This window comes from Pteronotus mesoamericanus, unplaced genomic scaffold (assembly GCF_021234165.1).
Source record: "Pteronotus mesoamericanus isolate MK-2021 breed Mesoamerican mustached bat unplaced genomic scaffold, CSHL_Meso_final contig_116, whole genome shotgun sequence".
In the NCBI taxonomy this organism is placed as follows: domain Eukaryota; kingdom Metazoa; phylum Chordata; class Mammalia; order Chiroptera; family Mormoopidae; genus Pteronotus; species Pteronotus mesoamericanus.
The window spans coordinates 13,340,623-13,354,820 of NW_026555027.1; the positions used below are offsets into that span (position 1 = coordinate 13,340,623).

General features: G+C 41.8%; 1 protein-coding gene across 6 annotated transcripts in view; it reads left to right on the forward strand.

Moving 5' to 3' along the window:
- APP (amyloid beta precursor protein) overlaps window positions 1-14,198 on the forward strand; it is a 228,924-nt gene that overhangs the window by 192,750 nt on the left and 21,976 nt on the right. For all 6 annotated transcript variants that reach the window (XM_054579515.1, XM_054579519.1, XM_054579524.1 and 3 more), the window contains one exon: window positions 9,783-10,004. In XM_054579515.1, the coding sequence (XP_054435490.1) occupies window positions 9,783-10,004 (222 nt within the window). The remainder of the gene's footprint in view (window positions 1-9,782; window positions 10,005-14,198) is intronic.

Genomic DNA, 14,198 nt, shown 5'->3' on the forward strand with positions numbered 1-14,198 from the left:
AATACCCTGTTCCGTGTAGTTCCTAACAATAACCGCCACTCTGATGTTATTGTTAAGCACTGCTGCGAGACGCTGTGAAGAACTTTCATCAAAGATGTGGCACTTCATTGTGGGTGGGACTATTCATTCTCTAGCAGAATTCAATATACAGTAAATCCCTACAGGGGAATCTAATGTGGGCTTTATTCCCAAAACCCCTGCAAAATTCTTCTAGAATCTTAGAAAACTCCCGTTTTCACCCCAGCGCTCCCCCGTGGGCTGTTCCAGTGTAGACGGGAGCCCTCCGGGCCCCTGTCCGCAGCGGCTCCAGACATCCTCACTGTGCTGTGTTGGAACATTGCACATTCAACATGTCTACATAAAACCTGTGTTTCTGCCCCTATATTTGCTCTCCTGGTAGACGAAGCTCAGATCAAGAAGAAGAATATTACCAGCCACCCGATAACACCTCTCTACTCTGTTCTCGTACAACCTCCCACCGCCGCCCTCAGAGTAACACTGTCCTTTCTTGTGTCTCGCCCTTCAGTGCCTGTCTGGCTTTATCATTCTATACGTTTCTACCCGCTGCCTCCTTCCCTAGGCTTTAATGTTGACATGTTGCTTAACTGTCTTATAATACCCAGCTCTGCCCTCCATCCCATTTTTTTTCTTTATAATTTACCTAGTAAAGAACTGCTGGCCCCTTGACCTGTAGAATGCCGTAGTCTGGATTTTGCTAATTGCGTACTCCTGGTGCAGATGAGCATATCCTTTTGCTCTCTGCATCCCACAAAGTTAAAGTTCTGGCTTCTGTTTAAGCTGCTTCCTGTTCACTTACTTGTGTTCCAACAACCAACAGCATCCCAGCTCATGACAAGTTCATCCTCTGTGCTTTGGTACATGCACCCATATCTACTGCGACAGCCCTGTCTCTTCCTTAGCAAAGCTCAAAAATCCCAGCTTTTGTCCCCTCGTTGTGTCTGTACTGTTTACCTTAGCATTTGTGCGGGAAGTACGTCTATGCCCATTCTTCCTCGGGTCCATGAGCTCTGAGTTTAAAAAAAACAAGAACAAACAAAACAAAAAAAACTTTCTTAGTTATTTCCTGCACTGGCCTGGAAGATGGTAGATAGTTGGATTACTGAACAGTTGAATGAATGAATAAATGAATTAATGAGCTCATCAAGTAATGATAAAATGGTTTTATATTTCTTGGCTCCAGGTTACGTTTGTTAAAGCGAGTCCCTTCAGCCTCCCCCTCTCCTCTGCACTGTTTGTGCCTCCCTGAACACAGACACTTTCCACCCACCTCCAAGCCCCAAATGCCAAGCGCTTTCTGTCGCCAGGCTCGGTTTCCCCATGCGTGCTTAAGTGATGATGTGAATCAGCTAATGCGGAAGAGGAAGGACCATTGCCCTTCTAGAATTGTGCACTGCAGAGCAAATTTTGTGTTAAAGAAAACACAAACAGGCCATTGTGCAGAAGAGCATAGAAAGTTGGTGTGGGGATTTTTAAATCTGCATAAACAAACATTTGCAATGAGCTATCATGTGTACAAACATGCTGTGATTGCTGCAGGAACAGGAGCTCGTCCTCCCTTGTGACAGATATAATTATATTTATAATTACATTTATATTTATATATTTACATTTGTGCTGATCTTATTCACACTTGCCTGTTCCCCTTACAATCATCAGCAGAACTTTTTAGGCTCTTTGCATGAAATTAACTATGGATGGATGCTGAAAATTTTACTTTCTACCACGAGCTAACCAGCCTTGCTAACCAAGACTACACATCTTTCTAAAGATAAAATTCCATCAATTAAACATTTATCAGAGATGACTCAGTTAAATGCACTTTCTTCATAGCATGGCAGAGAGTGATGGCTAACTGTTGTGAGAGTCACTGTTTCCCATTCCTTTGGTTTCCTTTGGTTTCCTTTGGTCCGCCCCCAGGATATCTGTTACCCAGGTAAGGTAGACACAAGTTTGGGAAGGGTGCTCATCAGACAGGACTGGCACTTAACAGTGTGCAGGTTGGATAGGAACCAGCTATAGGGGCGGCCCTCAGACTCCCTCCCTCTTCAAGTGCAACTGAGGGTACAAGTGAAAACTGAAATCGAGCCTACAAATAGCTTGACAAGCCAGGTGCCCTGCGTGTGACTCCCTCCCCAAAGAAAGCGGCACGTGGACTAGGAAGGGCTTTATCAGAAGTAAACGTGGTGCTTTCATCTCTGCCTGCTCTCTCTTAATTGGTGCAGAGCTCAGGTGGAAAAAGGGGACGTTATGGACGGATGCCCAGAACACCCACCCAACCCCATCAGCGAAGGCTCCAGGAGAGGATGGGCTCGGACGGTATCAATCACCCAAATGACTTTGCCTCTGTTAAAATAGATGCAAAAGCAGTAAAACTGTCGTTTGAGTACTTTTCAAAGATAATCTTACCCATTTTACTTTCTTGTGCTCACTAAAAGCATTAGCAGTTTTTTAAAAAGGAAATGTGATATTGACCCGGGTACGTAGAGCAAACCTCTGGTTTTATTTCATTTTTCCAATTTATCTGAAAACTTAGAAGTAAAAACAGACAAACATAAAACCATGCCAACTATGCAGAACAACGTACCAGAAAATTGAGAAATTCGTTCTGTGGAATGAAACGGGAGAAAAATTCACTGTGATTCCATCTCTGTGTCCTCAAACCTGGTACTGCCAATCCCGGGAGTCTGTGCACGTAGTAACGCCACAGAGTTTATTCTCATCAACCACAGTCATAAAAATTAGATCATAAGGTGGTAATGGGAAGAGATGAAATAATCAATTCTGTAAAGGATAAAACTTCTTAAAAACGTTACTCTTGGTTTTCTCTGGTGGTGGAATTGCAAGTTAATTCTTGTCATTTCTTTTGTTTTCTACGTTTTTTGCACTGAATTCGTTACTCTAGCAATTGGCACCAACTGTTATATTTTAGTGTAACAAAAAGAGGAAGCTCAGTGAAGTCCATGTTTATGCCAGAGGGTCAGACCCTTAAAGACATGTTTGAAGAAGGAATTCCACATGATCATAACTAGTTTGAAACTCCTTGAGCTTGGCCATAAAAGTACACATCTCTAAACCAGCCCAAGACAGCCGGTTTCTCCGCTGGCATGTGAAGAGACCACTGTTTCCTGGGTTGAAAACCACATGAGATAATCGACTTAATGTATAAGGGGTACAAGGCATAGAAATCACATTTGTTTTTATTTTAGTTTGCACAGGACGTGTAGTTTGTATCTGTTTATGTTAATGGTCCTATATGCATGTTCACTATATATGTCAACCAGAAGAAAAATCCAGATATACACAGATGAAAGCTGGCACTACAGTTAGCGCCACAGTACTGAGCTTTTTATTTTAATACAATTCCAGACTTAAAGAAAAGTTCTGAAAATATTATACAAAATTCCTGGTTTTGAAAGTGACTTGCAGACAAATTGGCCTTTTACACCTAAATTCTTCACTATGTATTTCCTTAAAACAAGGTCATTTACTTACATATGTGAATTATAACCTCAACACAGCATACTTTCAGAAATTCTTTCTGTAATAAATAAACTCGGTTTTTGGTGTAAACTTTAGAAGAGTTTTCCCCTTGGGGCTGCTTAGGCTTCTGACTGCCCAGGCAGAACCAAGACTCCTGACGTAGTCAGAAATTGGATTGGCACAAGTTCCACGAGTAAACATGGGGAAGGAACCCTTTCATCTGTTTTTAGATGCCGGGGGGCCTGACTGACTTTTATCTTGATTTTTGACTGATGCCATTGGTGGAACTGAGTTGTTTGATCTACATTGTTTAAAAGTCAAAAGGAAATTTGTGTTAAATGAAAAGGGACATTTTCCATACCCTCAGTCTTAAGCCAGGCAAGGGGTACCTCAGGAAAATGTCACTTGCAATAAGGGATAGTCTCACAGTGATGTGTAGCCATGTTTGTATGCCCTCCAGGGACCATTTGTTGCCATAAGTGGGCAAAACATGCTCCATTTAAAAGCCGTGTCCAAGAAACCGTGAAAGAAAAATAAACCCAGATTCAGGCATAGAGACTGAATTTTAAGACTGAGAGATTTCCAAGATTGATAGTGTGGCTAAAAATAAGTGGACTGACCCAATTTTCTGGAGGTCAAAATAAAAACTAGATTTGTGGAACAGCATTGCTCTGTGATCAGATGTCTGTAAAAAATTTTTTCCCCAAGTTGGAAAATGTGACAGCACCTTCTACTCACGGCCGCTGACGCTGTCCAGTCCCTGCACCCCGATGGAAAAGGATTTTGGGGGTGACTGAGTATGCAGACTCCCCTCTGTTCACCCACGCAAACAACTCAAGATCCCAAGGCGCCTGAGTTCTCTTACACGGGACTCCAAATAGGTGAAGCCTAATGACAGGTCGAGTAACTCTCATACCTATGCCCATCTCCCAGAGAAAGGGGGTCGAAAGGCGATGAGTGTTCGGAGCAGAGCTGCTGTTGAGGATGGGCTATCAAAGGGAGGTGACAGGTAAGGCCCCGCTGAGAGAACGGAGCAGTGCGTGGTTGCACCCCTGAGAGCCACCTGGCTTTCGAGCTCTGCTCTGCCATGGAGAAGCTCTGTGACTTTGGACTGGGGCTAAAACATCTTACCTTGGTTTCCTCATAGGAGGGAAACAATACAATTGCATTCGTCACTTTCTAAATCCATCACAAACAGTGTGTGCAAAACAGGACACTTGTGATGATGGATACGTATAATATTGGTTACTAATCAGATTACATAGCCATGTGTGTCCCCCGCCTCCCAAACATTGGAATTTTTCATGGAATCGTAAGAAGGTTGCACTGGCAATTGGGGTACTTGGGTTCATATCTTGGTTCTGCCACTTGGTAACTTTAAATGAGTTTCTCAAGATGGACAGTTTGCTCAAGTGTCCGTGGGGATAGTAATCCCACCATAGAGGCTCTAGTGGATATCAAATGAGCTAATGGACATAAAAAGGCCACAGAAGAGGAAGGTGTCACTGGTACAGTTGGTCTCATGCTGGCAAGGTGACCTAGCATGACACCGTTCGTAGGGGGGCTGCCCCACTCACTGGAGTATCTTAATGTACAGTAATCACTTGGAGACCACAGTGGGTCACCCCCGAGTCGGCATATCAAACAGCTTCTGCTCCTTTGAACTATCAGTAAGTCCCCCCCCAGAAGTGAATTTGCTCACCAGCTAGGGCTGGTCTTCAGTGGCGGAGAGCCAGCAGCGTGAAGTGTGTGCCCTGGTGCCCTCTTCTCTCTTACGTACATTCTTTTCCTCAGAGTCTGAGTAACACTGGCCATCTCCTGAGCACTTCCCTGCGCTGGCTCCTGTTTCATTTCCTGCCTGACAGATGGTCTGACAGAAGAAGGAAATTCATAAGGAGCCTTTCCCTCCCTGTGGCGCTCTGGTTCAGAAGTGTTACCGTGAGCAGGAGCTCAAGGGGTTATGTTCTACAAACAGGACTTGGAGGTGTTTCGGAGGAAGGTGTCTTCCCGCGCAGGTGCTTGGCGGCCACCCTCGTTTTTCACACCTTGTTTTGGTTTGACGCCTGTTTTTGCGAAGGGCGTAGCTGAGGCCACTGTGTAGTGATGCCATTGTACCACGGATGGTCAGACGGTAGTGGCTTTAAGAATTGCCTGGGGATCGCATTAACCGGCAAGGTCTGTCCCAGGCCCTGGGTGGGGCCTGAGCTTCTGCATTTCCACAAACTCGCAGAGGAGGCCCATGGAGCGAGGGTGTAGATGACAGGCTTCCATAGGAAGGGACACGGGCTGAGGGAGTTTCAGGGGCCACGGACGTTACGTGTAAGGAACATCGTGGCAGTTACACGCTGACCCCTGAATCGGACATGCTCAGAACTGTGGTTGAAAAAGTAAATCTGATCTCGCAGCCCTGGTGTGGGCAAAATGCCTAGAAGGGATGACAGATTTATAGCAGAGCTTCCTGATCAGAAAAAAAATGGCATCCCTTTTATAAATACTTCCAATGCAGCTGTGGCAGTCATGGCAGGGAGGGCAGAGAGTGCTTTTTGTTCAGAGGTGCAATCCTTGTAAATATTTATTTAAAAGACAAGACTTGGTCATGTGAGAACCTCCCCTGTTAGATAAGGTGGAAAGGAAATTTCCATTTTGGGGAAAGTCTGCTGATAAATATTTATTTTTGTACCAGGAACCAGAAGAATCAGAAAATAGAAAAAATTAATCAGCAGTGCGGCTTCAATCCCATCCAAGAGACTAAGCAGCAAGCCTAGGGGACGTCAGGTTCACACCAGCCTCCATTTCAGACCTTTGTCAGCTGTGTTTTGCCCGAGACAAGGCCGAGGTCCAGCCTCCCTTACGATTAGGAAATTGTCCTCTCCGCCCCAAAGGAATTTAAAAGGATGGAAGAGGTCGTCCAATAATTACAACCAAAGCTTGTGAAAGAGAACTGATTTAACGTTTGTAAACTTTATTTTTCTTGAAACCTATAATGTGGCAGTTAAATTTTTAGGAGTTTGACTAGTGGATTAAAAATTAAGAGAAGAATATTAGAATTCATCTGTTTCCCATTTAGCAGCTCTTTTATGAGGCTGTTTCTCTCCAAAATCATGGAAGTCAATTGCTTTTACACAAACAAAACAGTTTAATCGTTGGAAAATGAAATTGCTATTGGGTGTTTCTTTTGATGTTAGTTTCTTCAAAATACTTTAAAGATTTTCAGTAACTGCTAAGTGATGAGGTATTTTTGTACTCTTTACTATGAAGTATGTCTGAGACACATCCTCAACACATTTTTACAAGGGCAAAGTGATGGGGTTTTTGCAGGATGTTTAGTATTTGAAATTAAATATCTCTGTTATTGTTCAAACTGTGGATTAAATATTACCATCATCGAACTCAGTTAAATATTTCCACTTTTAACTGCAAGCTTGTGTGCTTGGGTCTTATAACAGAAAATAATTAACTCCAGAGGTAATACAGCAGCTGGCAGGGGCAGATGCTCAAAAGCTTAGGAAATCCCCACTACGTGCCATCAAAGCATTTTAATAAAATACGGTCTTAACTCGGGTAAAAAAGATAATCTATCAGGGCCACCAACACAGAAGTCTGGCTTCCGTGTGATTAGTCTCACCACAGAATTCAGAGATAAAGTCCGGCTCAGAACGAGCAGTGACACAATCATGTTCGGCTCTGGATGTTTCTATCACAGGAAGAACGGCCGGGTGCCAGTTGTGTTGGCCCCTGGTAAAATCGCGAGCCCATAAAGATATCAAGAGGTAGCTGGCTGCCTGGGACCATTGACAGCTGAATCCTACCCCAGCTAACGGAAATCCATCAGTTCCACCCTCTTTGTTCTCTCTTAAAACCACACTCTTTTTCTCTGTTCCAAATGAGAGAGCCAGAGGTGGTTTCTGAATCTCTTGTGGTTGACTGAGATGGGAATGTGGATTTCTACTAGTTTGTACCAAAAAGAAAAGCCTATGTGCTTTTCACTCTGCTCATAAATAAATAATAAATAACATTCCTTGAATATTTCATTCTCTCCTTTTCTGAAGATGAAGATAATAATGAACCAGGAAAATAAACCACTGTGGGGCTCAACATTTGAGCAGCCATTTGGAGGAAATTTTCTGCCAATAGTGTATAAGTAAGAGATAAAAGAGAAAAGGCGGCCCTGCCGTTTGCCGCAAGCCGAGATGCCCTAGATGGTTTATGAAGTACAGATACAAGATTTTGCACTCTGACAGTCACCTACCCCTCTCTACCTTTTTACTTCTGTGGCTGAGATGGGTGCAGCCCTCCCTCCAGCTCCCATGGGAAATGCCTATTTGAGGGGACAAAAGCAATCATCATCCCATGGGGCTAGTGGTATTTAAGGCGGCTCGCAACCCTGGAAGGTACAGGATGTTACGGAACAGAATTATGCTTATCTTGCCCGGTTTCTGCATTTGCTCGGAAAATGAGCGCTCCAGTGATGAGACTGAGAGGGAGCCCTTCCCTTCTGTGCCGTGTCCAGGGCACCACCGCCCCAGCACCTCCACCTGTTCACCTGCCTGAAATCTCTCCAGACCCGTCCTTTGCAGATTTTATGGAGGTGTCAGTACACAGGCAATGATTCATGAGATCATTGGCCATTGGTGATCGAACTCAATCTTGACGCAGCTCATGGTGAAGGTTATTTCCTCTCAAGATGAAGTGTAGGCACTAAAAATTATTCTAGAAGATTTTTCTTTAGGATTTTAAGTGCTAAACAGTCATAAGCATAAGATTTATATAAAAGAAATGCCTGTGTAATGTATTAAAGCAGACGCTGGCTAAGTTATTAGCCATCACCTGTGACTCGGTACGACATGAAAAAGTTGGAAGAAATTTGATGGGGGCCTTCATCTGTATGGGAAAGGTCATTGCAAGCATTGAATATTGAATTTTAGAGCGGTCTGCAGTGAATAGATATATGTTACAATTCCAATTAGACTTCAAAAGAACTGATTTGCTTGGGATTTCATCATTTAAAATAATATCTTGCAATAAAACCAACTCCATGCAAGGATATTAATCTCATTCATTAATGCTCTTCTGTCAAATAATTTTAATAGATACATTTGAAAAGAATTGTAATTTGTCGGATAAATTTTTTTGTCAATTTAAAAGAGAATGTGAAGGATGATAGTAAAATATTACAAATGAAATTTAAACTGATTTTTTCTTTTCTACATCAATAATTTTCTTTATTTTTTATATCAATTGCTTTGAAATATATAATACTGTAAACTCTTGACAGAGGTATGATTGGAAAATGAGATATTCTGATTAATATTGATAACAGCATAATTGCTATCTATGAACATATAATTTTGAAAAATATATTACACAGAAAAACCTAGTGAATCTTTGGCAACGCATAGGAGATCATACATCATGTGATACCCTGTTTTTGAAGCAGTCATTACACTTGGTACAGGGTTATATTCCAAGCTCTTTTTTCTGTAAAAATGCATTTCAGTAGTGAAATATATATAATTTGGGAATTTTCAGTAGTCTACAAGAACTTCAGATAAAAGTCGATTATGTTCCTGAAACCTGAACTTGTTTAGTCACTTTGGTAGGAGGTCACTGATAGCGTTTTTTCAGAGAAGCAGCAGAGGATTACGGCAGGGAGGTTTGCTTTGACATGGGACACATGCTGGGAGGGAGGGACATTTAGCCCTCGGAAGAGGAGGCTGAGCAGAGCCTCATGTATGCAAGGCCACAACCGGAGGGCACGGGGACTGCTGCTCTGTCACCTCAGAACACAGATCATGCCGCACAGGGGGGCTTTTGGGGATGACAGACTTGCTCAAGGCAAAACTAGGAGGGCTTTTCAAGAGCAAAGTAGCTGCCTGTCAGTTAGGCTGCTCTGGTCCTCACACGTGTTCAAGGAATGGCTAGGGAATCACTGGGTACGTCCTTTGGCTTGAAAGAAAGGTACCTTGCTCATTGCCACCACTCCACGGCAAACACATCACCAAAGCGCGCTAGTGGTCCCCCTGTGATCAGAGTTTACTGGGAGAATCTGTCCGACAAGTCAGCTCCCCTGGCCTATCACGCTGGCAGCCGCAGCAGCGGCAGCCCCAGGTCTCAGCCACTCTCCCTAGGTTCCCAGCCCGTCCTGGGCACTTGCTTAGCTATGAGTTTGCCCAAGTGGCTTAATACCCGTGTGCCTCAGTTTTCACATCTGTAAATGGAGGTGATTATGGTACCACCTCGTGGCTCTCAGTGAGATCATTATACATGCTTTGTCTTATCAGATGAGCTGCTGCAGAAAGAGCAGAACTACTCGGATGACGTCTTAGCCAACATGATCAGTGAACCGAGAATCAGTTACGGAAACGATGCTCTCATGCCGTCTATGACTGAAACCAAAACCACCGTGGAGCTTCTTCCCGTGAACGGAGAGTTCAGCCTGGACGATCTCCAGCCCTGGCATCCCTTCGCGGTCGACTCTGTGCCAGCCAACACGGAGAACGAAGGTAAGAGGCCCGGGAGGGGCGAGGACATTCCGGTCTTTATACAGCTCTCCCATGTCCTGATGGGGGGAACTTCTGACCAATGAATTTCTTCAAAATATTTTCTTATTGAGAAGTATTTTGTTGATTCTGGAATGAAAACACAATATTCAATTGTATGTATGAAACAGTGGCCTGGAGTGCCCACTTTTGAAGAAAACAAGTGATGAAATTATGGAAATCACAGTTCACAAAGTGAAGAGAGAAATTTCAGTGGGGTCTACATAAATGGAGATTTGAAAGGCCCTCAAATAGTTTTTATTTTGGTTGTTTATTCTAGTGCATTAAATTTCAGATTGCATTAAATGTTAAAGGCAAAGGCAGAGAACCACTTAGGAAATGTAATTCTGCTTAAGAGTGCCACAATTTTGTATTTAGAAAGTGAACTATAAGGCAGCTGTCAAAATTAAAATACACATTGGTATAAGTATTTTCTCCAAAGTGTTCAGAGAAGTAAGATTTTCTCTGTCTAAAAATTTGCACATTGACTAATGTGCTTTTTTTCAGATTTCTTAGCAGAAATGTTCGTGTAATATCTATTTAGGAAAGAGCATCTTTCCTTTTTAATTCCATATTAAGTTTACATGTTCAGAAGTATAAAACTTTAAACACAAGACACCCTCATTTTGAGATACTAACAGCATATTTTTCAAGAACACAGCAGGAATTACCTGTAGTTTTCTTTGGTGAAGTAGCAACTTTTGATGGTGGTAATTAGTATCTGTAATGGGGACATTTGTAGTGTGGGTAACTCAGAATATAGTCAGTCACCCCTGGCTGGTATGGTGCAGTGGACTGAGTGCTGGCCTGCAAACTAAAGGATCATCAAAATGCAAATGGGATTAATACGTTCCTTGCAGTTATGAGAAATCATAATACTACACGTGAGGCACCTAACAGGCGTTCATTACATAGTGGATGTTAGTATTCCTTTGTCTCAATGGAGTAAATAACTCGCCCCACCCTATTTTCAATTTGAAATCATGCCTCTTCCAGGTTTTAACCGCTATGAAGCTGTACTATTTTGTGCAAATTGTATAATATTCTTAAGATTATGTGGAAAAATAATGATATTTTTTAAAATAGAATCTATTTTTAAAAATGCAGTCAGTCACTCCTCAGACTAATTCTGAATCCAAAATAAGACCTTGGATGCACTGGAGAGCTTTTTTTATAAAGAACCATTGGAGAAAATCGTCTTATAGACTGTTTACATAATGGGAGTAATCACCCCAAATCTGTTCTATTCATTTTAAAAAGGGTACGTATAGTACTACTACCGGATATGAACAGCAGTGTTATTTATGACATCAAAATAATTGAGAGTTTATTATTTGCAAAAATAATTCTTACATAGAAGGAAAATTTTAAGGACTTTAGTTATCAAAAACCAGGGTAACTTTCTTTTTAAAGTAATGTTTATAGGTGGAAACATTTTGGCCATTTAAAATCCTCATATACCAAATAATGTTAAGTGTTTGGTGTGTCATTTATGCCCAAGAGTTAGTTTGTTATCAAAAAAATTTAAATAATATGGATTATACTGTTATTTTTACATAGAATTGCTTACCAATTTCTCAAGATTTAAGATCTTTTCATTTTTTCAAATATATAGTTTCTATAAATTAAATGTTCCTATTTAATATTTGCCATTATTAAAGTAGGATAAAATATACTTCAGCACCTACCTAAACCATTTTTATGAACCCACACACACAAATAATAGACTGAAAATTATAATTTTATTTATGGTAAAGCTGTTGGAAAGAGATTTAGAAAGCCAAGGAAACTAAGTGAGCGGCAAAATGTTTACAGAAATGGCTGCGTGTGTTTGTTAAAATATTTGGTATTTCTCTTAAATGTTGTGAATTCTTAGACATGTGGGCTGTTACATGTACAGAGTTTAACAAAATAAAAGGCACTGAAGCCTTGTTTATGTTCACTTTTCAAATTTAGTGAAATACAATGAGCCCAGGGCCACACAGCACACTATAGAATAGCAAAACACTGCGTTCCATCCCAGGAGGTACTGCATTTCCTGAATTTCAGATTTTCCCTTTACTTTCTCACTCTCTCAAATATTGAGAGCTTATCTGCTTTATATATGAATATTGGCCTGCATATCTCCTTGGTGTCTTTAATGGGATCCATTTAAGTTGGCCTTTATCATATTAATAGTATAAATAATACCAGCAGTTAAATAAATCTGCCTTTATATGCCCTAGACATTTTATCTTGATTTCTATATATTCATATACATATATGTGATCTCCATTAAAATTGTATGTCTTTTATTAAGCAAGCTGCTTATATCCACAATTTTCAACAGTAGTCAAACTCTCATGCATTTTGGTTAGGAAAAAAATGGAAGGATTGTTCCTTTTAAGACAAAATAATAAGGAGGAACTCTGTCACCAAAGCACCTTCCCGAATAAATCTTTCTGCCATCTTGTCCGCATCCTTCCTTCCCCCTCCTCTTGTCAAATAATCCAAAGAAAAACATTTAGATTTACCACACTGGATGTCCCCCAAACAATCCCTTTTTGGAAGGCCAAGAACAATACAATTGGAGATGCCCAGAACTATAATGGACTAAACGCCTCTGTGGACTCCAGCAGAGGTCTGTGGTCCTTGGACTCAGATTCCTGAGAGCGCACATATTGTAGGTTGGTCCTGGGAAAAGGCATCGATGCGCACAGGTGTGTAAAAACACCACACACACCAGGCCCTTGGGTATTGCCAAAATGCCCCATTTGGCAAAGTCCTTGGGTTCAGTGCTTCTGGATTTTTGCCCCAGATAGAGCCGTTGCATTGCCTAGGCCTCCTCAAAAGAGCTGATACTGTTGTTAAACCAAGAGCTATTATTGACGAACAGGAAAATCTTACACAAAAAAAGTATTGGAGGCAATAATATTTAACGTTTACAGAAACGGCTGTGTATGTTTATTAAAATTCTCAGAGGCTGAGATCTCTGGTTCTGTCATCAGACCCAGTACCCCTTTTATAACATTTCCAAAAACCTTAATAATGAACCTTAAAATAAAATGGACTGACAGAGTTTGGGGGTCAGAAATCACTAAAAGGGATCTAATATTAATGTAGTTCGACTACTGTATGGTCAGCTGCCTGTCCCGCATGGATGTGACAAAAACAGATGCCTGCTGCTCCAGGCTGATTCCACGATTCAGGTTCTACGAGCAGCAGGGATAGGATTTTCTAAAATAGTGAACTCTTGGGAAAGCTCTAACTAAAACAATCTTCCCTCAGTCTCCCCAGTGGTGAGCTCCTGGAATATCCAGGTTCTGGTAACAGCTGTGCAGAAATGCTTTGTGTCTGCTTATAAAATGGAGTTAAGTTCTAGACTCACATAATGTATAGAAGAAATCGTACAGGGTGCATTGGCCACATTGCCCTGTGCCTGGCATCCAACATCCCCGGTCCCCATCTATGGAAAGCCCATAGTGCCCTCTGTCCTCTAGTCACAGTGTCAGCCAAAGACACCTCCAGGCCACATCCCCACCATCCCACAGGATGGTACTCCCCAACCCCTACTTTGAAGGATGTGGATCAGAGTTTATATTCCAGCTGCACTGTGTGCTGTGGGCAAATGGCAGAGCCTCTCTAGCTAGTTCCTAATGTGTAAAAGGAAAGTTGCTCATGACTCCTAACTAAAGATAAACTGTGAGCATGAAAGGAGCTGGCAGGTAAAGCTCTTAGCAAAGTGCCTACAACATAGTGCATGTTTAGTGGTAGCTTCCCCGCCCCCCCCCCTCCCCGCAAATAGAACCAGGATCTTATTAGAGAGGTTTTACCAGCTTGTCTGAAGGAAAATCACTCTATGGCCCAAAACAGTATAACCTTCAAAATTAATGACTACAACAAGGTACATACAGCATGTGGCAAAAGTAGGCTTACAGATGTGAAACACAGTTTGTTCTTTTATTATTTGTTAATTATCATATTATTTTTATACCAACAACTCTAAACCTAAATCTTACCCTTTCTTTCCTCCTCCTCTCCCTTCTCTTCCTCTTTCCAGAGCCCTGTTTCTTGTTAATCTGACAGACATGTGCTCACACACGGAGCTATTGAAACTACCTAGAATTCTCAAGGGATTTCCTGCCATTGTGCATGAGGTCCTTATCATGACAGCTTCAA